The sequence below is a fragment of the Podarcis muralis genome, chromosome 2, assembly GCF_964188315.1.
Source record: "Podarcis muralis chromosome 2, rPodMur119.hap1.1, whole genome shotgun sequence".
Lineage (NCBI taxonomy): Eukaryota > Metazoa > Chordata > Lepidosauria > Squamata > Lacertidae > Podarcis > Podarcis muralis.
In genome coordinates, this window is record NC_135656.1 from 44,874,351 (window position 1) to 44,898,536 (window position 24,186).

Consider the following 24,186-nt stretch of genomic DNA (forward strand, 5'->3'; position numbering starts at 1 on the left):
CTCCAGTGTGCTCCTATTGTTGTTTGTCTTAAGCTAGGTTCACATAAATCTGCATCCTGTGGCTTTTAGAGGAATACTGCTATTTGATGCACTTTTCCTCAAACCAGCTTCCACCTGATTAAAAAATGGAAGCCGCCATTCCATTGTAGTGTGAAAATATGTATTATGATGATCAGGCCGCTTTTGCGAATGCACGGGTGACAGAATGTGCACATATGAAAGTGTCACTGATTTAGGGAATGAAATCATGGGGAGAAATCATCCCTGCCCTGATATGAACAGTTATTAAATTTACCAAGAAAAAAGCACAAATACACCAAGAAAAAAGCAAAAAAACATGTCCAGATTCGTCGTGGAGGTCTTGAGAAATGTAGGAAATAACAGGATATATTTATCTGAAAGTTTTCAAACTTACACGACCCTTTAAAAATTAGCTGATGAAGGTGAATAAATCGAAACAGGGCCCTGTCCTGGTTTCTAATCCATAACTGACTTCTGACTTCTGCTCAGTGATTGAAACTAAGACCTCCATGACGAATCTGGACTAACATGAATTTATCTCTACTCATAAACTCTCATCTCTAATTCTGTAATGAATTATTGTGTTATACATATTTTTATGAGTTTGAGTCTGTAATCTCTGTTAGAGATTGTAATCTCTATTTGAATTTGTAATCCTTGTCAGAATACATACTTTTGAATGGATTAGTTTTTGTTACTATTGACTATTGATTTGCGAGTAGGGACCACTCCCACTATTGAAACTTACATTGGCCTGAGTTCTTGGTGTGCTTTTTTCCTGATATGAATAGTTGCAGGAGAAATTGACTTGGAGTGGTGATGGTGTTGGTGATGGGGAGAGAGCAATGACCTTGCAGCATTCAAGAAACTAATGTGAACACATAGAATCTGCTTTGCCTTTTCATACTTTTTTCTTGTATTTAACAGAGAAAAATCACCAGGAAATAAGACAACCTTATTATGCTTCCCTGTTTATTCCTTAAAGCATACAGAATGAACATTAATGCAGAAAACAGGATAAAGATCAAGACAGGATCAGTTTCTCCCTACTGATCTGAGCTAGTTACCCTAGGATGATGATGATGATGATGATGATGATGATGATGATGATGATGATAATAATAATAATAATAATAATAATAATAATAATAATAATAATTTATTATTTACACCTCGCCCATCTGGCTGGGCTTCCCCAGCCACTCTGGGCGGCTTCCAAAAAAATATTAAAATACTGTAATACATCAAACATTAAGAGCTTCCCGAAACAGGGCTGCCTTCAGATGTCTTCTAAAAGTCTGGTGGTTGTTGTTCTCTTTGACATCGGGTGGGAGGGCGTTCCACAGGGAGGGCGCCACTACTGAGAAGGCCCTCTGCCTGTTTTCCTGTAACTTGGCATCTTGCAGTGAGGGAACCGCCAGAAGGCCCTCGGTGCTGGACCTCAGTGTCTGGGCAGAACGATGGAGGTGGAGACGCTCCTTCAGATATACTGTACTGAGGCCGTTTAGGGCTTTAAAGGTCAGCACCAACACTTTGAATTGTGCTCGGAAACGTACTGGGAGCCAATGTAGGTCTTTCAAGACCAGTGTTATGTAGTCTCAGCGGCTGCTCCCGGTCACCAATCTAGCTGCCACGTTCTGGATTAGTTGTAGTTTCCGGGTCACCTTCAAAGGTAGCCCCACATAGAGCGCATTGCAGTAGTCCAAGCGGGAGATAACCAGAGCATGCACCACTCTGGTGAGACAGTCCGCAGGCAGATAGGGTCTCAGCCTACGTACCAGATGAAGCTGGTAAACAGCTGCCCTGGACACAGATTTGACCTGTGCCTCCATGGACAGCTGTGAGTCCAAAATGACTCCCAGGCTGCGCACCTGGTCCTTCAGGGGCACAGTTACCCCATTCAGGACCAGGGGATCCTCCACACCTGCCCGCCTCCTGTCCCCCAAAAACAGTACTTCTGTCTTGTCAGGATTCAACCTCAAGGATGCTAACACACTTGCTCCGAGACCCTAAACACACTTTTTTTTTAAAAAAGTGTATGCTTAAATGTATGCAGCAGGGAAACCTAATGTTGTTTCCTTGGAAAAGCAAAGTGTCATCAACAGTTTGATTCTCCACATTCCTCCAGTTCAAACAATGACTGAGTTTGTACATAATGCTGAACCATTCCATGGCTAAGCTTGAACAAACAAGCATGCTTTACTCCTTCCCCACCCCTCTTCTTGCTACACTACCCAGATCTAAGCTTGTGGTTTGTCTATCTCCAGAAGAACCATGAACAGTAAACTCAAGAACCAACTTTGGTTATAGCTGCCTTACACTGAGTCCACCTGGCTCAATATTGCCCACACTAACTGCTAGCTGAAATCCCAAGTTTTCAAACATGGGCCATTTCTAGCTCTAACTAGAGATCCTAGGGACTGAATCTGGGACCTTCTGCTTGCAAAGCAAGTGCTCTACCACTGATCTACATCCCTTCAAATCCTAAGCATGTTTAGTCAATAATAGGGCTTACAATCTTGTAAGCGTGCTTAGGATTGCAGCCCTCGTCACATTGTTCTTTCACGCTTCTAGAAGCTGGAAGATTTGTAGAGAAAATATGTACTATTGTGATGAGGCTGATTATATTTCAAGTGAGAAATCAAAAATCTATTCTGCTGTACTTAAAGAACTTTTGGAAAATGACAATCAATCAGCCGCATTTAAACACAAGGGGATGGAGTTGTTTGCCCTCACGTAGCTTTAAGCAACAAAAAACAAAATATCAAAGATTCCAGTTCATAATGACTATTCTTTAATTATTATTATTATTTTTTTAAAATGATAAAATGCAAGTTTCTGTTCTTATTACAGAAATGTTACCCTATGCTTTTTTTCCAGATAATTTCTGATTTCTTTTATTTTTTTAAAAAATGAAAGCAATACAGCTAAGAGATAGTTATTCAGTCATTGTACATACAGAATAGATGCCTCATCACCAAAATGTCAAGTGATGCATCGAGTGTTGATGCATCATTCTGTTCTCAAAAAGTCAACCCAATTAAAAAGTTAATCAAAATGAAATCCTGCACTCCAGTGCACTTATGATTATGAGTACCTTATCTAACACATACTCACTTTTGATTTGATGAAAAACAGTTTCCCCCCTAAAAAATAATTATTATTAATTTGCTTACTGTGCTCAGCTTTGGAGACTGGACATCATGCTTATTTATTATATTTATTAGTCAACTCATTAAAAAAAAATCTCTAGACAACATGCTGATTAAAATAAAATACATTAAAATTCAGCATGAAAACCCTAAACAACCCTAAATGTTAAAGAAAATAAGAAAAATTGAAGAAAATCTAGCAAGAAGTACTATGTACAACTACAAATACATTTAAATTCAGCCACATACACTTTCTTTCACTTAGATAGTATGGAAATTTTTGATGTTACATTACATGAAACAGACTGTGACTACCTACCACTATTTCTGTGGAGCAGTGGGAGAAACTTACTCTTGATGTTATAGTGCCACTAGCCCTAAAGCTATTATAGCTGCTCGATAAAAATGAAGGATGCAAAAGGAATCATTCTTACACAATTAAAAATAAGTTTGCTCTAGTGCTGAAGCGGGGGGGGGGGGAGATAAAACCTCTCCTCCCTTCACGCTATTGGTCACAATCATTTATCCCAGCTACCCCTACGTACTTAAATAAAAAGGGGGTGGAAGTAACTGCATACCGTAAATAGCACTAACCACACTGGATAACAAACCAGACACATTATCATTACACCTTTTAAGTTCTTCCCCACTCAAATACTGAGTTCGCTTAAATGTTACACTGCTAGGAAGAAAGCACTGTTCCATGTCCCAACTTGTATTGTGGCTGCAAAGTGTCCTGCCTCCTCTTAGCTCATGCAGTACAGATGGGCATGCTGTCCCAAATGCTCCTTGGATTCATTCAGAAATAATCCAGGGTTATTGGTGGGGAGGTGTTGTGGGGGCACTGCACTGGAAAAACTCAGATTATTTTCCAAGGGTTCAGGAAAACACCCACTTGTTTTTACCAATGTACCCAAAAAACAAACAAACCCCTCTCTTCTTTTTATTGACCTGTCCAGTGGTTGCAGAAGCAGTAGTGGTGAGAGAAGGAAGGTTTTTCCTTTCCCATCCTCCTCCTCCATCTTAGTTTCTGCAACATCCTGGATAGCAGAGAGCATATCTGGAAGATCATGGAAGAGGTGGTTGCAACTGTGTTAACCCTAGGGAGAACTGCTATCTCACTGTCTCCCAGGTTGCTGGCATTTCTACTGTATGATGCTTTTAGGGCTGATTTTTCCAGGCTTTTTTCAAAAATGTAATTTAATTGTTATTGTGGCATTTTGTATTGTTTTTAGCATATTGTACACCACTTCAGGTGCTGCTTAGAAAGCGGGGAAAGAGATACAGCAGTAATATTACTGTCAATAGTTTAGTATATTTTAATGCTAAAGTAAACAGCATGAAATGCTTTATACAAGCAAAAATGCAAAGTTTTACAGAAGTAGGTTAGAACGGACCTATGTCTCAAATAAATAATTCATACTTTCAAGCTCCCATAAAACATTTAATAGGCAATAAAGCTTAAGAGCCAGAGTTTTCAAAATTTCTCAGACCCCAGAATTGATATTAGGTTTTCAAACAAGCTTAATGCCTAGTTTGTCTCTTTCAACTGAAGTGGACGGCTTTTTCAAAGCACTCAGCACTTCAAGCTCAGATTCTTATTATGAAAAGAGTCTGGCAGAGCAAACATCCGGCTGATAGAAACTCCTACAATTTTATATGACCAAAAAACACAGCTGAAATGTAAGAAATGCTTTCTACTTGCTCCAGTGGCAACAAAAGCTATAATTACACATATTCCAAGTCTTCAAGATCTTTTTTAAAAGTATTTTAAGCTTCTCCATCAATTGATCTCTGTATGACTTATTTCCTAACCATTTTCTCCTTCTCCCATCTGCTTTCTAGTATGCATTTTCTAGCTTAGGAAGCGCTGATCATTGTTTCACATTTAAATATGGCCCAGTTCAAACTAAGCCAAAATATGAAAGAGCCTTTTGCTTCTGCATCCCTTTGCTTCTTCCTCCAGCACATGCCTAAATACCAAGTTTCATCTCAGTTGAGAGATTATGTTGACAACTTCCAAACAATCCAGAATCCTAAACCAACTTCAACTTGTTCCAAAGTTTGGAACCATGATTTCCCAATAAAGATGAAACAGAAAATGATTCCTCCTTAGAGATTTCCTGGTTTAATCACAGCTCATGCAATGGGGATGGTGCATCAGCAAAAATTCGTGTCTTAGATTATTAAGAAGAAATATGATTGTCCAACAGTCTCTTCAAAGCTCCTGCTTAAACTTAAAAGTTAACTCTTCTCAAACAGATAGGGTTTGGTTGATACCAGGGAGGGGGCCTTTTCAACAGCTGTGCCAAAGCTCTGGAGACTCCCCTTCCAAAGGAAACCCATCACACCATCTCCTTATGAGCCTTTTGCAAGTTGGAAAAAACCTTCCCTTTTAGGAAGCATTTGGGCTGTGGACTGCTATATTAAGCAATTGGTCTCTGGATTTTTGTTTTGTTGTTAGTCACTTTGACCTCTTCAGAAGAAATGTCAGATAGAAATTATTCACATAAATAAGCCTGACTCCCAGAACACTTCTGTCTTTCTAAAATGCCCTTCAGCCATGAGAGCCAACTCTCATTGGGCAGGCTTGCCTACTCTGAGTGTTAAAAGGTATAAAAAAAGTCAAACCCATAACACACACACACACTGAAGACTTAAAAAACAACAACACTTATGCTTCTACAGGATATGATCTGGCTCACAGAAACTGGATTATTTGTCAGTATTTCTCTTAGTGGAATTTCCACTCACCAGTTAAAGTATTTCTGAATATTCCAACATTCTGTGACATCACAGCACACAGGGAGCAGCTGGGAGAGAGGAGTTTGTAGGTGGCAGGCACCAACTTCCTAGTGAGAGCCAATTTCAAGCCAATTGTAATTTTTAATAATTTACTCTGGCTTTGTTAAATGTAAGGATTCGCTCACTGTATTGTTCCAGTTTGTTCTGCATTACTCATATAACCACAAACAGCATAACGGCATACATAAACCACAGGAAACATATCCGATTCTTCAGCCTTAAAGTCATGTCCAACACTCAATCATGCAATTAAAGACCAGTACGATGACCATATAATTAATACTATAATAATCAGTAAAAGCCATTAATGCCAGTGCAGTGTCCACACTACAGTACTTATTACCAAAGTCCTTGTGGTTATATTGCTTGTTTCCTGTGTTGTTTTTCCAATGGCTAAGTGTTAATGCAAATATGTTAGAGAGGGCAAAATGTATAAATATTTTTTGTCTACCCACAGTAGAACTATTACAATAGGAGCATCAACATCTATGTATAAGTTTAATTGTTTCAGCAAATTTAGTTTCCAGAATAGGCATGTTAACTTTGTAGCAGCAACAAATAGCTTGAGAGCTCATTTAAAAGAAACTTGATAGCCTCTAAATTGCTACAGAAGGGTTTGTAATGTTATTAATTGCTTAGGTACCCTTATTAAAGTTAGGATGTGGGTCAGTCCTGATAGGCAAGTGGTATAGTCCTGGCTAACAACAGACAACCCCCATCATGGCAGTCTTCTTTCCCACTTCTTTCTGGAAACACTGGGGCTCATTTTCTTACAATGGTTCAATCTGGTAATGGGTGACACAGACCCCAAATTCAGAATGAATTTGATCTTTTTATACTCTCTCAGAGAATTAAATGGGCGAAAAGACTTTATCTGAGAGGTCTCTGAAATCTCATAAGTCAAGTGCCCAGGGAACCACCCTGCCAACTTATTCATCCATTCCACTCTTTTCTCTGCTTACCATTTTACACTTGTTCACATTTAATTGCATTTGCCATTTTATCACCCACTCACTCAGGTTTGGAGAGGTCCTTTCAGAGCTCTTCACAATCTCTTTTTAATGATCCTGAACAATTTAGTATCATCTGCAAACTTGGCCAGCTCAACACTCACTTCAGGTTAAGAAGCACAAGTCCCAATAGTGACCTTTGCTCCACTTCAGAGAACTGTCCATTTGTCCCTATTCTTTGCTTCCTGAAACATAGCCTATCCATGAACTACAAGAGGACGTCTCTCCTTGCTCTTTGACTGCTAAGCTAGGTTTGCTAGGGAAACTGTTTCCAGTTTTCCTGGCAAACAATACAATTGAGGCTTCTGAACATGCCACCAAGACTACTGGGGTATGTCATTTGAACTCCTCATGGTTGAATGAATTGAGCCAAATGGATTTAGAAAGTACAGACACACAGCATATAGAAGCACCAAGCATGTTGGGAGGCCTTCAGAGTGTCAACTGGTGTCAACAGTCTTCTGTACTGTTAATTTCTTCCCCACTATTGCAACCTAAGCTTGGGAATGCATGGGAAGAGGAAAACCAGCTGCACACTACAGTAGGTGCTGAGGCAAATGAATCACAAGCTCAGGTGAACCTTGGAGGGAGGATGGATTCCCTATATTTGGGTATCTTAAATAGTTGTGTAGTTTAAACATACATACACATCAGTTCAACTTTGACTGTCTTATGTGTACACTGGAGCTTTCCTGGCCTCTGCAAAGGCTTTAACCTGCATGCTGTTTATTCTAGTCCTCCCCTTCATATGACTCCTCAGAAGAAAATGATGATTTGTACTTTGCAGATAGAAACCATTGCAATGGTCTCTAAATTTAGCAGTCAGTGAAATCTGTTCATGTGGGAGTCAAGAAGATTCTTCAAAAGCAACCAGCAAACCAATCACAACTTCCTGCTGGATTTGGAAACCTGCTCCAGAATCCAGTGGGGAAGGGGAGCTCGGAAATTCCATGGGAATCCATTGTTTGAATTCAAACAGGCAGGTTCATCTCTGAATTTTGTTTCCTGCTGAAATTACTTAGATGATAAAAAGTTCCAAAACGTTACAAGAGCCCTCTTCACTTAGCTGCAGCTGTGAAATGCACTATGGGTAAATGAGGCCTGGCTGCATAGTTAACAGCAAGCATTATCTATCCTAACATACATTTCTAGGATAATGCACTTGGCTGAACAAAATTTCTGAGCTAGGAATTGGCGGAAATGACTGGCAGAATCCGAGACCAGGGAGAAGAGTCGGTGGAAGAAGACTGGAAAAAGTTTAAAGACTATTTACAGAAATACTGTAAAATTAATGAATGTTAGAAAAATGTTGGAATGAAGTTATATGGCTTTAGTAGAAATGTTATAAGGAATTAAGTATAAATAGATTATTAGAGCATTAAAGGGAAAAATAAGGTTAGAATGTGTTAAGACAATTATAGGATAGAAAATAGAGGAAGATGGAAAGGAATTGCTGAAACAATTAATAGAAGTGGAATACAAAAAGGGAGGTGTGAGGAGGTTGTGGAAATTAGTGAAAGAAGGATAAAATATTGAAATTGGACTGTGTTTTAAATGGTTTTTGTTTTGTTTTGTTTTGTTAGTTGTATGTTAGTGTTTTGCAGTGTGTTTTTTTGTATTGTATTGTATTGTATTATTGTATGTTTTTTCTTTTTTTTGTAGTGTTGTGTTCAATTTGTTGGAAAACTAATAAATATTATTATAAAAAACAACAACAAAATTTCTGAGCTAGGCTATATTATTTGTTATAAAATAGTAACAGTAATATTTTCAATCTCAAGAGAGCTAGTACCATTCAAGACAGAATGATAGACATAAATTATTGACAACTAGGTACAAAGTCAACTATTCAAAAGTATTCTCAGTGGTGTAACTGCTGCAAAAAAATCACTTTTTCGTTGTCAGGATTGCACAAGACGTATTTGAACCTTCTTGTGTACACTGTTAGCTCACAAGGGAGAGAGGCTTAAAAAAAATGGAGTGGGGTGGGAACAGTGATGTGCATGTGTAGTAGAGTTGGAGCACACTGTCTGCGATGAACTATATTTAAAAATGGGGAGGGACATGTTTCAAAAGAAGGTGGTGGAGCAAGGGGTGTTCTTCCTGGTGTTCAGCATTTGTTTTATCATTCCTGTTTTTAATACACTTGCTTGATATAGAAGGGGTACTAAGCCTTTGAAGTAATAAAGCTGTAAATAAGGTCACAAAATGGCTTGCAGAAATTCATAACTTCAAACTACGAAAATTATTGGAATATGTCCCAATCTGCAGAGGAAATCACATTTTCCCAGCAATGAAATACTGCCATTTGAGTGCTGGGAAAATGTGATTTATCGCCAACAGAAACACATGTGAGGAAAGGCAACTAGATTGTCAGTGCCAGAGTAAAAAAAGCACATTTTTATTGCTGAACAAAAATAAAATGGCAACACCCCGACAAATTAATTAAGTTCTTTTTTTTAAAAAAAAACAACCACAAAAACCCACTCCTTGTCAACAAGCCTGTTTACTGGAAATGTGTGCTTGCTCTCATATGCCACTCTCACATGTCGCTCAGATTGTATACTGATATGTATACTGATACGTATATGGTGCTTTGGATAGATCTCCACTCTCTTCACTTCAGCATCAACAATTGTTCTTGTACATTCATTACCAATATATCCAGGACTGGAGGGAGGGCAGAGGAGAGGGTGTGTGTGTGTGTGTGTGTGTGTGTGTGTGTGTGTCATAATCCTCATATCTTCTCAAGATATGGTTCTGCATCAGCATTTATTGACAAATTAAAGGCCAACAATACGTTAGACCAAACGTTAGATGAACAATTAGAAGATATTACATGACAACTATGTTCAAAAAACCTGGGCTAAAATTTTCTAACGTTTAATAATATTGGTGTTACTATTGACAATTGGATACTTGTAGCCAACAACCCAGTTCTATGAATGTTTACTCAGGAGTAAATCTCACTGCATCCAATGAGGCCTACTGCAGGAAAGTGTGTGTGTGTAAGGCTGCAAGCATAAAACACTTGCTAGGAAAAAGTGGAGCTCACTTTTGAGTTCACATGTTAAGGATCACGCTGTAAATCTTCTGTTTTGTCACACATGCCAAGGTTTAGCTGTGCTAGACAGTAACTTGTACAACATTTTGAATATTTTACTTTAGACTTTGGGGGCCGGTGAGAGGCCACTAGTTTCAATGAAATGTAAGTGAAGCTGTAAATGAAGCAAAACACCTTTGAAACTGTCACTCATGCTTTTGACCAGACAAGCCCAGTATAAAAAGGACACACACTCAATCTTGTACAGCACAAGGCTACTCATATCTGCTCAGAAGCATGTCCCATTAATTTCAATGGGCTTATTCCAAAGTGTTGCATTGGATTGTAGGCTTAACAATAGTGAATGACCAGGAGCTGTCCATGGTACCACATGCTTCTCTTCCCTGCAGCCCTTCCCCTCTTCTGCTCAAGTTCTTGTTACCAAATTTAAATAATTGTTAGTTGGCACCAGTTGCAATTAGGGTTAATATTAACTGAGGATTGACCTTAACTAGGATTTGAAAGTAGCTTCAAATTCTGGTTAGAGACAAACACCAGTTAGTCTAAACTAGTGTTTCCCAAACTTGGGCCCCAGCTGTTTTTAGACTACAATTCCAATCATCCCTGACCACTAGCTAGGGATGATGTGAGTTATAGTCCAACTACATCTAGAGACCCAAGTTTGAGAAACACTGGTCTAAACCATGATTAATGTGGGCTCTGATGTAGTCCTTAACTATGGTACAGACTAAAGAGGCAGGAAATTGAGCTTGAGAAAAGAGGTTTTTCTGTAAACCCACAGCATGCTCCTCTTTCTGCAATCACAGGAAGGGGTTAAGATTATTCGGTCTGCAGCAACCTATAATGACAATATCAATTTATGCACTGCCAAAGTAAGTGACAGCATGGCGACTAAAACCCACCCAGAAACAGTAAGGCCTTCTATGACAAAATGTCAGAGAACAAGCTATGCAGGTCTATGCAGAATTAAGCTCCAATGAGCTCAATGGGAGTTATGCTCAGGCAAGTGTGTATAGGATTGCAACCTCTATTTATCTAAGTAGGACTATGAATATTGTTTTTCACACTATGTCCATTCTTCATCTGTACAGAGACCTTTTCTGATACTAAAGTTTCAACATTCAAACTTCTGGAGGACACATAATAGACTGCATTATCTTCTTAACAGCCATCAGATCAGAACAGGTTCTCATTTTAACACCAGTCTTGCAGATTAGGTTTGTAAAGTATGAGACTCTTGAACAAAATAAATGTTAATATTTCCAAAAAGGCATTAAAACATGGTATGTGTTACCCAGGTTAGTTTTACTAAGTAGTGGGCCGATTTCAAAAATATAATCTGCCATTTCTAGACATATGGACAAAACACTAGGAGCATGCTGGAATATGTTCACATGACAGTGATCTAAATTCAAAGTTCAGCGCCTCTCACTAGACATATTATACTTTAGGATCACTTTCAGGAAGAAGGAATTGGAATCATGCATGGCCTTAGTGATCAGGTTCCGAAATGGTACAACAAAGTCCCTGAACATGAAACATGCAACGATTTAATATTTATACAACCATTTCTCAATACATTAGAAATTGAATTGTTCTTTCAAAGTTTGGAAGATTATGCCTATCACAAAGACACATTAACTTTTCTGAAGGAAAAGTATCACACCCTGACAATGTCACCGAGTGTTAATTCATGTCATGCTAATATGAAATAGAGCCAAATATCCCAAGCAATCATTTAAAAAAATGTAAACACAGTGTGTGTGTGGGGGGGTGGGAATCTGTAATTTAAACTGAACATTTTCTATTTGAACTCTAGGTCTCACTCATTAATGAAACTGAGCTGACACAATTTCATGTCATTATAATTTGCCTGGTTATCTCATTAAAGCATAGTCTTCCATATTTTACAGTGCTAAGCTACTGTGATCCTTTAACAAACACAATGGATATTAAGGTTCAACACAGTCTGCAAATGAAAACCAAAAGTTCAAAAGAAGTTAACCCTAGTGCTTCTTGTTACTTTCTTTCCTTCATTAGTGGTCTGCCGCCTGAGTAAAGGATATATGATGAGGCTATCTTATAAATATATATATATTAAAGTGTTTTAGCAACTCTAGATTAACTAGTCTTACAGATAACTCAATCACTATGCAAGAAGGTTTGTTTTAATAAAATAAAAATAATAAAAACTTGTCTCAAGTGTAGCATGCTATAATAGGGCAGTCTTCCTAACAAACTTTTCAGTGTGTTTACATGGCTTCTACAACCATTTTTAAAAATGGAAGGCCAAAGATATGCAAGACAAAGTGTGACCACATTTTATGCGATCCAGGTCCCATTCCAACACATGTACACACCCATCTCTTCACCCTCTGTACTTTCATTTAATAGTATGGCTCTACACATTAGAACTGGCAATAAACTTATATGAAGCGTTCATGCAACATTTAAAAACTGCATTCACCAACCTAATTACAACTTTATGTTTGGGTGCGCAACATTCATCTCAATCCCCATGCCTCCCAATAGTAACTGAAACAATTAAACTGTCCCAAATTCATGATGAAAATGTTAAAATATTCTGAACTGTTGTGCAAATCTATGTCAGCAGGGGGCGCTCCTGCATGAAGCAAAAGGAGGCCACTATTGTTCCTCTAAGTCTCTCAGTAGCACTTAACTATATGTCTGAAATGGTCTCTCCTATATACTAAGACTGTCAAAAATAATAATAATCGTACCAGCTTTTTACACACTAAAAGTCGTAGTGTTTAAAAGCCTTTTGGAATAAACTTGCAGATGTTAATCTGAAGGACAACGTTTTATTTCAGTGGCTGTACAAGAGGCCTCCTAAAACTCATTCTAGTAATTCTATGGATTCCCCCAAAATACCATAGGTTGCTAGCATTTTTCTTATTCAGACATTTCGGATAAAAATAGCCCAAAATCAATAGCTTGAGAAATTATTTCACACTGCTTTCTGACATCTATGTAGGGAAGACGCAAGCACCCAATTGGGGGTGGTGGTGGAGAGCTGGCCTAATTAACTGGAGAGCACTGGTGCACATTGGTGGTAAATGAGAAATAAAAGCGATAAAGTCAGAACCTGCATTCACAGTTATTGATTCCACAGACCCTTGTAAAACCTGGTTGGGGGGAGATGGACCGAAAGATAAATGAAATACTCACCATATTGACTTCTGACACCATGTCTATGCTGGCAATGTCTATGTTCATGCCAACAGCCACAGGGGGACCTGCAACACAAGATGGTCTGCACTGTGATCTCTCACAATTTAACTCATTCATGCAAGCATTATTCGGACTGAAGAAGGGGTGGGGCAGCAGGGCTTCATTTTAGCCACGAGTTTGCCTTGCAGCGTTTCCAGGATCGCCGTCAGCAACGGGCGCTTTATATAACACACACACACACACACACACACACACACACACACACGTGTTAATAATAGGGTAAAGTGTCTTTAAGTGGCTGGCCGGAGATACACCCCACTAGACTTGCAGTGTGAGTTTCAACCCAGAGGCTTCTGTTCCTGCTTGCTGCACGGGCTCAGTCCGGTTAGCCGAGCCCTTGCAAGCAGGCGAAGCCGAGCGAGAGGGACGCTGACCCGGGATTCAAGGAGGACTTTACGGGGCTCTCGGAACCGCACGCTCCTCGGAGCCCAGTAACAGCAGAGTGCCGTCTGTACTAGCGGCTTCCACATACGTTCAGAGAGGGTCCAAGGACCCGGTTTAGCATACACAAGCACAAACGACGCGGAAACCTGCTCCCCAACGCACAGCTCACGGGGTGCAGAATGACATTTTCATCTCGCTTAGCCGAACATCCTGTACTCAAAAGAAGGAGAAATGTTTACTGTGGCCACAAGCACAGCACACCAGGCTTGGTGACACGGATGCTGGGGAAACTTAGGAGATTTGCATCTCCATAAAGCCAATTAGCCAAGCTTTAATTACGCGTTAATAGGTAATCAACGCACACGAGACCAAGTATTGTGTGTATAGATACAGAAACATACAAATACAGACACACACACACACACACGAGGAGATTTAAAGGATCGTGTCACGGCCGTTCCGGGCTAAGGGAAATTGGGGAACAATTGGCTTAACTTTGGGTCGAGCTTCAGAAAATGGCAACATAGATGCAGAGCAGGAGCAGCGCTCACACCACGTTGAAAACACACACACGCGTGCGCGCACACACACACATACACACACACACACTCCGGAGAAGGGACAGCCTGAGCGTGAAGCAGGCTTTTCTACAAAAGCAATCGAATTACCTCCGAAATCTGGCCTCAGCCGAATGTCGTATCCTTTCAGCAGTCTATCCACGGTCTCTTTTACCAGGGACATATTGCTGGGATCATTAGCACTAAAGAAAGGGGTAAAAAGACATGAGGAGAGAGCGGTTTTCCCTGTCTCTATCTCGCAAGATGCATTCTGCACCTCCCAGTTATACCGTACAATTCAAAGTGAAGGAGAAAAAGAGAGACCCTTTGGCCACTTACCTCTGTGCACACACCACTGTTATGATTAAGGGCAACGACCAAATTCCAAAGCAACCCTTTTCCCGGACTCTCAGCATCCCTTTAGCTTTTGATATGATTTAGGGCTTCAGTGGAAGAGAAGAAGAGATCCAACTTATTCTAGCCAGTGCAGTAATTCTAATGTGGAGCGCATGCGCACGGCGTACCACAACATCAAAAGGAGCAGTGGTTGCTGCTGGAGATGGAGCAAATTTCCTTGCCAAAAAAAAGAAGGAAAGGAGGAAAGAAAAAAATTAAAGGGGAAGAAGGAAATGCATTATTTTAAAAAAGAGAGTAATCCACAAAATGATTAAGAGGTTGTTTTTTGTTGCTGTTGTCCTTTTAAGTAAAATAACACAGACTTCAACAACCGAGGAAGTTTCAAGAGTTGCAGGTTACAGCAGTTTTGCAACCTAGTTTAAATGGGGAAATGTGCAAAATCGGATTAGGAACGGAAGGAAAAAGAGGTTAAAATGGGAATGCAAGGCGTGCACATGGGGGAGGGGGGAAAGCTAGACTTTATGCTCTTTGGGAATAGCAAATGGTGGGTGAAATCGCGGGGGGGAGGGGGCCCAAGTTAGCAATGGGTGGCTGGAAAGGGCTCAGCCTATAGCATTTGGGGGAAGGGGGGATGTGAGATGATGACGAGTTTCTTGGTAGGGGTGAGATGGTTGCCTGAGCTCCTGGAAAAAAAGAGAGAGAGAGAGAGAGAGAGAGAGAGAGAGAGAGAGAGATGGTCTTGGGGGCACAGAAATTAAGAGCGGGGGATCGCTGGATGACGTCGTGGGTCCTGCGATGCTCAGGATTCTTTACACCGGAAAAAAATAAAAAGTAGGATCTACAGAGTCTTAACACCATGCAAAGAGGCTGAGACAAAAGGCCACGTCTTTCTTTTTTCGGTTTTTATTGTATTATTATTATTCCACCTAAGGAGATCGAGCATCTATAGAAGGGATGGGGCGATGCGAGAAGGCGATCGAGCCTAAATGCACCACCACATCGTGCCTAACTGCACCACCACCATTCCTAGGAAAGGTGGGGTGGGGTGGGGGGCTGGAAGAGGGCAAGAGGGGAAGTTACCCGGACGAGAAGTCTAGGCTGTCAGTGACCATGCTGCTGCTGCTGCTGCCGCCGCCGTGGTGCATTTGGCACTCACAGCCTCCTTACCTTCCCTGGTAGGAAATTGCAGAAATGCACCGCTCAGGGCTCGAATCGATGCCCGCGAAGAAAGCGCAGAGGAGCAGCGAGCTGATTTGGGGATGCTTTGAGTGACACTTAAATCCCCAGAAGCCGAGCTAGACCCGAAAGGCTTCCTTGCAAAGATGCCTGCTGCTGCTGCTGCTGCTGCCGCCGCCGCCGCCAGCTCCTTTCCTCCTCCGCCGCCGCCGCCACCTCCTCCTCCTCCTCCTCCTTCTCGTCCTGCAAAAACCCACTTGGAGCCGCCGTGGATCTGTGCTGCTTCATTGAACGGATGCGGGGTGCGGGGCTGAAGTGCTCGCCTTGCCGGGGATAGCACGAGAAGCGAGGCGCGCGGGGCGGGAGGGGAAGGTTGGAATTAGGCAGAAACACTTGGATTCCTCAATTAAGCCACGAAATCTCTAATTCGCTACAGGGGAGAGAGAAGGAGAAGGAGGAGAAGCAGCAGCAGCAGCAGGGAGAGGAGAGGAGAACGGGGCGGAAGGGGGGGGGGGGCGTTCCACGCCGCGGGAGGCGGAGGGGGGCGGCGGCGGCAGAGAGAGGTGAACTGTGCTTGTGTAGGAGACGCCGAGAGCCTCGGGTAGCTCCTCAATAAACGTTTAGTCATTCCGCACACACAGACCGCGGCAGGCGGGTTTTCAGCCCCGGCCTCCTCCACCACCACCTCCCCGCCTTTTGCCTGCTGGCTGCCTAGGCTCGGCTTTTCGGGAAAGGCTGGAAGCCATTCTCCCGCACTGGGCCGTCCCCAGCCCGAAACTGCCATTACAAGCACACAACACACACGAGCTCAGGCCGCTTCAGACATAATAGCAAGGCGCCTCTCGGCTGCCCGGAATGAACAAAGCGGGGTCGTTTTCCTCAGGGAAGGCCTGCCCCGTTTCAGGAGCCCAGGCCTGGCTGGAAGGGGCGGGAAGCGGGCGTGAGGCGGTGGCGGGGGGACGTGGCGGGAAGAAGAGCGGCGGTGGAGGCAGCAGCCTGGCTCTCTGGTTGAGCACGTCTAGCTGCACTGCCTTGCCCAGCGCTTGTCAACCGCAGAGGCGGCCTGAGGAGACGGGCTACTGCAGCGCTCAGCGGCGCGGCCCGAGAAGGGGAGGCGGCTCCCTCTCTCAGCTGAGGCGCTTCACCTGAGGCGCTGGGCTGCTCCAGAGCGGAGGCCGCAGGCGGGAAGAAGCGGCCTCGCGTGGCGCAACACAGTCCTGCCCGCCCACCGCTGCTGAGTGCCAAGGCGGCGGGCGGAAAGGGGGGCGCAAAATGTCCGCGTGAGGCAGGAGAACTCCCCGCGTTTCTGCATAGCGGGGTGGGTGTGTGAGGTGCCCCCAGGCGGGCGTAAGCAGGGGGAAGGAGTGTAGGCAGCGAGGAACATGGTGGGAGCTCAGGTGGGAGAACGGCAGCCCCCGCAGAGCAAAAAGAGACTCGGCGTCTTCCACACCGGGAAGCACATTTTTTTTTACCCCAGGTCCTATCCCAGAGGGTACGGGGAGCCCGCTTTAAATTGAGGCTTTTTATTTGGACTCCACCACCGCCTCTTATGGTGGCGCAAGTGTCGAGAGGGAAGGCAGGGAGTCCGGGGTCTCTCCTGCGCAGTCCGTCCGTCACACACGCGCCCAATGCAGTAGCGCCAACTCGTTTGGCAGCGGCGCTCCGGAGTCTGCGAATGGCTTCGGGCGGCAGACCTGAGATTGGAACTCCCATTACTTGGAAGACAGTCCCCTTGCGATCCAAACAAAACAAAACAGCAGTTGGAATGGCCTTCATGGAAATCATAGAATTGGAGGATCACGGCCAAACTTGGCCCTCCAGCTGTTTTGGGACTACAACTCCCATCCTTCCTAGCTAGCAGGACCAGTGGTCAGGGATGATGGGAATTGTAGTCCCAAAACAGCTGAAGGGCCAAGTTTGGCCATCACTAGTCCAACCCTCTGCAATGCAGGAATCTTTCCCCCAGTGTGAGGCTGGACCCCACAAGCCCTGAGATTAAGAGCCTCGTGCTCTACTGACTGAGGTAGCCACATCATTTGATGTGGCATCATTTGAATGAATGGGGAGCTGTGGGCAATAGATAAGCATGTGCTCATCTTGAGGGGGTTGCTGGCTCACAGCACCCTGAATTCACCGTCGCCCCCAAACAGCGTTGAGGGACCTTCCAATGGCCAAGCCACTTGGACTCTCTCCTTCAGTTGCCAGCGTTCAAGGGAGCTCCGTTTCCCCACCCCACACTAGTCAGCTTCCATTTGGGATCCTAACCACAGGAAAGATGAGAAACATTCAAAATCCCCTGAATCCTTTACTGGCCAGGTTATTTCCAACAGCAAGGAGGAGGAGCTGGCCTTGGAACATACTCAATCCATGTGACCTAGTTGCCATTCTGCAGAACTATGGGGATTTCTGAAGCTGCAAGGGATACTGCTGGAAAGGGAAATGATACGTGTAAAGGGAGTTGTTGCTCTGCCAAGATGGCAGGAATGGGGAATCCGAGTTAAAGGGTCATGCAACAAGAGGTCCAGGCTCAAGTTGGTGTGCCACAACAGTGGAAACAGCTTCTAGGAGCATGTAAAGCTAAGTGGTGAAAAGCAGCATGAAAGTGGCAAAGATGAACAAGGAGGAAATAGCCCTGGGACAACTATCTTCAGGCAGGGAGGAGGCTAGAAAAAAACATATGTGCATACTGAACCAACAATTAAGAATATTGTTCTGGATTTCCTGGCTATTGGACAAGCAGCCATGGAAGACAGCAACCTGAACAGATTCCTGATGCAAGTTTTCCTGGGTATAATTTTGAACTTTACAAACTGACTCTGAGGCTACATCTTCCTTTCTTCTTTTTGGTTATGGATACTCTCTATAGATACCTCATCCTCTATATGGATGAGCTCCCAAATTCATAGCTCTTTGCATACCTCCGAAATGGCTTCAAAGTTTACTCCTGTGAAGTTTGAGCTATGCACATGACTGAATCTTCTGCCATTATATTTCCCACAGGATCCATTTTAAACTTGAAACTCATCTGATCTCTTGCCTTGGGGAGGCTGTGTGGAGATCCTTAACTCCTTAACTCCATGCCATCTGACCAAAGGCTATATAAGAAGTGCTAAGAAAGGAGCTGGGATGTGGTTGGGGAGCAAAGTCACCTTCTTCCCCAGCCTTCCAGAAACCTGCCCTTCAGCTAACAGAAATGCATGTCTCCCCACTGAATATGGGGCAGGAGAAACTGACAGGAAGTAAACTGTTTCCCTTTGACCTTTTTGAAGGTCAACAATCAGCTGGGGGCAGAAATAGCTGGTTGGGCACAAACTTTATTTCAAACTGGGAGCACCTTGGCTGTACTAGAAGCTATCCTTCGGTTGAGATGTTTACACGTTTTCCGACTAAGCACCCTGCTTAGGGGCAGCCAGGGTTGAATAACTTGGATGCCTGACAGGCTCCTTAGCAGAATGTTCAAATGACAGAGATGAGTAATTCAGCCTCCTCTGTTCCCCTTCCTGCCCCCCATCTTGTTGCTCAGCTGGGAGGTGTGCTTACAACCATGTATTTTGGTTGTGGACACATCCAGGAGACATATAAACAGCAGCAAGCATGGTACATTGTTTATGCCACTGAAGTTGATCCATAGGATCAAATTAACTGCCAAACATCTGCACTTTTTAAACCACCTTGAGTGACATCTACCCAGTGCTACCTGCTATACAATTGCATTCATTTTGGTATAGTTTCCATGAAATGCAGTTGGTGGGTGGAAATTGTTCAGCAGCAATTGCTTTCAGGTTTGAATTTTAACCTTTTTTACCCGGCTCTTTAGTTGTCATCTTTGGAATAGTTGCTTTTAAAAAATGTGCAACAGCAATTCATTAGTGACTCTTAAGAATTTATTTTCCTCTGTTCTATTTGCATTGCAATCTTCTTTCATTTTCTGTGGTATACAAGACCTGCCAACCCTCTTGTGTTGAGTGGGAGCCACTTCTAAAAACTGATGCCTCCTTCCCACTGTCAAATGTGACCTTTGCTTTTGTTCCTGTCAATTTCACCTCTACTGAAGTTTCCTCAACAGCCTTATTTGCTATTAAGCTGTTCAAGAATCGAGTTGGCTAAATCAAAGTGCAATATGTTGCAGTACATCTCGGCTCCTTTGCAAGCTAATTGGCAATACTCTTGCCTATTTGCTCTGATGAACTGAGTCAGTATTGGCCATGTTTGAAAGCTAAGGTTTGGCCAGCTTGTTATTATTGGCTTTTAGTTTATTTTTAAAAGACCTAAACTCAATTTTAAGAGGCAGCCAATAACCTGCCCATCCCAAGGGAATGTGGTTTCCTATATATGTCACCTCAGCAGTAGCTGGAGGGTCTGGTTGGGCAAGAGAATTGTCAGATAGAAATTCTACCCTTCATTGAATTTCTGGTTCAACTGTTAGTAAGTTTGTCACCAATCAAAAGTATGTTTCGCTCACTTGGGTTCTTGGTGTAACCTGTGCCTTCCTCACTTCTCACTGACTTTTCATGGCCACTGCACTCATGGTATTGGTTGTTTCAAAGGTATGTGTGGATTCTGTTTTGCACAATCCTGAATGCTTTTCCCTATCAAAGGATGGATGCAATAGCTTCTCTCTCTTTGGTTCTTTTCCTGCTTTCTCTCCTTTCTGCCCAATGGAGCACATGGTTGGCCTACAGCTCATGCAATGGAAGCCTTCTTGGGCAGTGAAATGGCCTCTATAGACTTCTAAAAGTGGGTAACTAGAGCATGCATGTTTCTCTTTCTCTTTATGCACTTATGAGATAAAAGAATCTTCCTTTTTTAGCCTGATTTGGAAACAGTCTTTTCTTTTAGGTTTCGAATTCTAGGTGATGGGATATACTAATAATAAAATGAAGTTTTTGTTTCAAGTGCCTGTGAAAACTTACTAATATCATAGAGCACAGAAGAACATATCAAGTGGTTATGTCGGGGTTTTGTGATGGATTGGGTTCTTACCAAAATGTCTGGTGGGCAAAATAAAAATAAAAATAAAAATTAATGAGTGTTAATTATTAAGGTCCAGCTGACATGGTGACAGTCAACGATATGTTTCTTTGATTTACTTACTGTTAGTATGTGACTATAAGTATGAGGTTAGGTGGTTGAGGGAAAACATTTGTTGTCCTAGGTCACACTTGCCTCATGTCCTTTCTTACCTTCTTTCTCCACCTACAGGAGAGAAGGACTCTACAGACATGAGGCTGTTGCCTAGCAACACCCCCTTCCTCTCTTCTGCTGCATCTGGCTAGCCAAGGGAAGAGCCAGAAAACCACTGCATGACAATTTTTCCATGTGTCTCTAGCTTCCCCTTCTATGCTCCTTCTGCGCATTGCCATGTCCGGGCTCCTGGTACCCTGTTCCTTGAAGTATTGTACAGAATAGCCTTCCCCAACTATTGGGGGAACTTGCGCATTATAGGTATTGTCAGGGGTTCAGGAGCAGAGGCAAGGGCAAGGGAGGAAACAGAGAGCGAAGGGGAGGAGGCAGAAGAAAGGATGAGCGATGACGACGACCCGAGATCTCCGAGTCTCTCCAGTGAGTCGGAGGATTCACAGAAAGGAGCACCAGTGGCCAAGGCAAGGGGGGAGTTTAGGGGGGCACCCCAGGGAGATAGAGCCAGAGGGGAATCAGAGGAGAGCAGTTGGAGATCGGGTCCAGCGTCACCGCCAGAGAGCAGGGAAGAGGAAAGGAGCCAGGGGGCAAGCGCTGGCAGCTCACAGCAGGAGGGAGGGCACGAGTCAGGGGTGGCCACACCTCCATCTGGGAGCGAAGAAACGGTTAGACGGAAGGTGGAAGGTTGGGCGCGCGCGCCAAGTTGAAATGCACAGGAAGGAGGCGCAGTAGGCAGCCCGGAAAGAGAGCCGGGTCCTAAAGCCCGGCGCAAGGAGACAGGAGAGTCCGGGGGGTCAGCGTCCGAAGAATCCCGGAAGGAAGAGACCCAGGGGGGCAGAGGGACCCAGAGAAGAACAGTCAGGCGGAAAAGGTGGAGCAGGGCTAGGATATTAAGTTGGTGTACGAGGGGCGGAGATTCAGACGGAGCTTCGCCGATCTAGCTACTAGACGTAGGGTTGCACGCAGCAGCTTGAGAATGGAAACTGTAACTCAATAAAGACTTTTACTTAATGACCGTTGGCTAGCGTGATCCTCTGTGAGCTAGGATCTTGAAGCAACCCTGACAGGTATATTTTACCACAATTCCTATGCTGACTGGTGCTGATGGGAGCTGTAGTTCAAAACATCTGGAGGGCACCAGGCTTGGGAAGGCTAGTAAAGAAGGAAAAATCCATCTGTTTCAGGGTTTTCCATGTGCAGTTCTTAAAAGAGTATGAGTTCTTGCAGGCTTTGACCTGGCATTGGACTTGGGACCAGATTACCTGAAAGGCCATTTCCCATATATGTGTACCCAAAACTTAAGATCCTCTTTTGAGGCCCTGCTCTTGGTCTCCTTGCAAGTGAAGTGTGACATGTAGCTGCCAGGGAGATGCCTGCAGTGGGGTTGAAGGCACAGGGCTGGCAGTAGCACCCCAGCCATGAAATAGTTTTCCCAGGGAGGCTTTCCTGAAAGGTCCATGGGCTTGGTGTAGACCACCAGTAGTTAACGAGCATCACTCAGCGTATCCAGTTAAAAACCATACAGTATCTATAACAGCAGGCAGAAAAATCATTACATGGTCGGTAATGATCCTCAGCAATTTTCATGTGGCCCACATTGGGGGAGAGGGGCACTGCTTTATTGCTATGAAAGTTTTTTGTTGTCTTCTATTTGTTGGTTTCAATTATTATGTATTATATTTTTAACCTTGCTTTGCTAGTAACCTCATGAGCAAGTATTTATTGATAACTAGAATGATCTGTTCAATAAATCATTACCATCTTAGCTCCATATGCAGTGAGAAGAAGAAAGGGAGGCAAGATGAGAAGGTCTTCTGATCATATCTAGACTGTACTGCACATGGGGCCATGGGGCCTCTGACATCATGGGGCTCACTTAGTGTGGTGGTACTTATTATTGAGCATTCCAACAGTTTTTCCAAAGCTATCACAATGTTTATAAGTTGAGATTCTGTCAAAGACAGGAAAGTTGCCCATTTGGCTGTGAAGTCTTGGCATAACAGTTTCAATATAAAATGACCCCCCCCCTTCAATGGCATAGCAAGCAACTTCCCTTAAATATTACTTCTAAGTAAAAATGTGTAGGTTTGCACCACACATATGCAATCCTTACTCTGCAAGCCCAGTAAACTGTCCTAAACTGAAACTAATTTGTATCTTTGTATCTTCCCTCCTTTTGTATCTTGTAATTTGTATCTTTCCCCCCTTTTTGTTTTTTTAACTGCTTCCAAAGCCTGCCTGAACGCATCCCGATACTTCAGGGAAATGTATCAATAATAATATTGTTTCATTGGTTTTAGTGAGAGTAAGGAATTTATGTAGCTTAAGTGCTAGAGCATCTCTACTTTTTTTTTTTTTGTAATTGTATACCGTTGTGTCCCTCACGTATCCCAGGATGACATGTTTTTATACAGAGAGACCTGGAATTAAACAAAAGGGTCTGGTGCTGTCATGTCTACTTTGGTTCTTACAGAATAAATTCAAATTGTGACCTGAACCCTTCTAAAACTAGTCTCAGTTGCTGCACTCGTGTGTTACTTGAGAATAAGCTAATGGATTTTATTGACATTTGATGTGCTGGTGAGGTGCACAGAGCCTTCAGTGAGCATGATTGCAAATTAATGCCAATTCAGGTGGATGTGAGTGCTGCACAGATATGGAGAAGTATCAAAATTAGATAAAGGTGCTTTAGTGAAATAATAAGGGGGAAGGATGGCAATATCTGGCTGACTATAGAATTGCAACTTCATATTACTTTGAAGTAATAGATAATTTTTTGTTGTTTCTATGAACAACTTGATTGGCTACAAGAGTAGATAGGTAAGAACATGCCTAATGGGCTGCATTATGTCCCATGTTTTTTGAGGGGGCATTTCAAATATATATCCAGTTTCGTAGTGGATCCAATTTTTCATTAACTGTCTAAAGGTAAAAACAGCTGACTTGTAGCACCTTAGTGGCTCACACGTTTGTTATGGCATAACCTTTTGTGTCCAGAGAGTTAGAACAATAGTTTAGCTTAATACACAGATTTATACAGTATTAGTAGTGCATTTTAAAAGACTGCGTGATGGGTTTTTGTTTTTGTTTTTTAAAAAGCTTGTTTGGCAATTTTGATCAAATATGCTATTCTGTTGTGTTGTTGGTAAGTTAACAAACTTGCTGCATATGTAACACATGTCACAAACTTTCCAGTTGTAGTGAGAACCCATCCATTGACCTGTCAGAGCTAAATAGCATATACCTCAATAAGACAGCAATGCACAAAA

The 24,186-nt window shown here is 42.8% G+C and overlaps 1 protein-coding gene across 6 annotated transcripts in view; it reads right to left on the reverse strand.

The window, feature by feature from the left end:
• Positions 1–24,186, reverse strand: part of GABRB2 (gamma-aminobutyric acid type A receptor subunit beta2) — a 190,807-nt gene that overhangs the window by 88,061 nt on the left and 78,560 nt on the right. For 2 of the 6 annotated variants that reach the window (XM_028717411.2, XM_028717407.2), the window contains exons 1-4: positions 15,770–16,290; positions 14,585–14,818; positions 14,357–14,448; positions 13,242–13,309 (exon numbers count right to left, since the gene is read on the reverse strand). In XM_028717411.2, coding sequence (XP_028573244.1) covers positions 13,242–13,309; positions 14,357–14,448; positions 14,585–14,661 — 237 coding nt within the window. In that variant the 5' untranslated portion in view covers positions 14,662–14,818; positions 15,770–16,290. Of the gene's footprint in view, positions 1–13,241; positions 13,310–14,356; positions 14,449–14,584; positions 14,819–15,682; positions 15,740–15,769; positions 16,291–24,186 lie in introns of those variants that run through there. The other 4 variants (XM_028717413.2, XM_028717412.2, XM_028717408.2 and 1 more) reach the window with 3 other exon arrangements.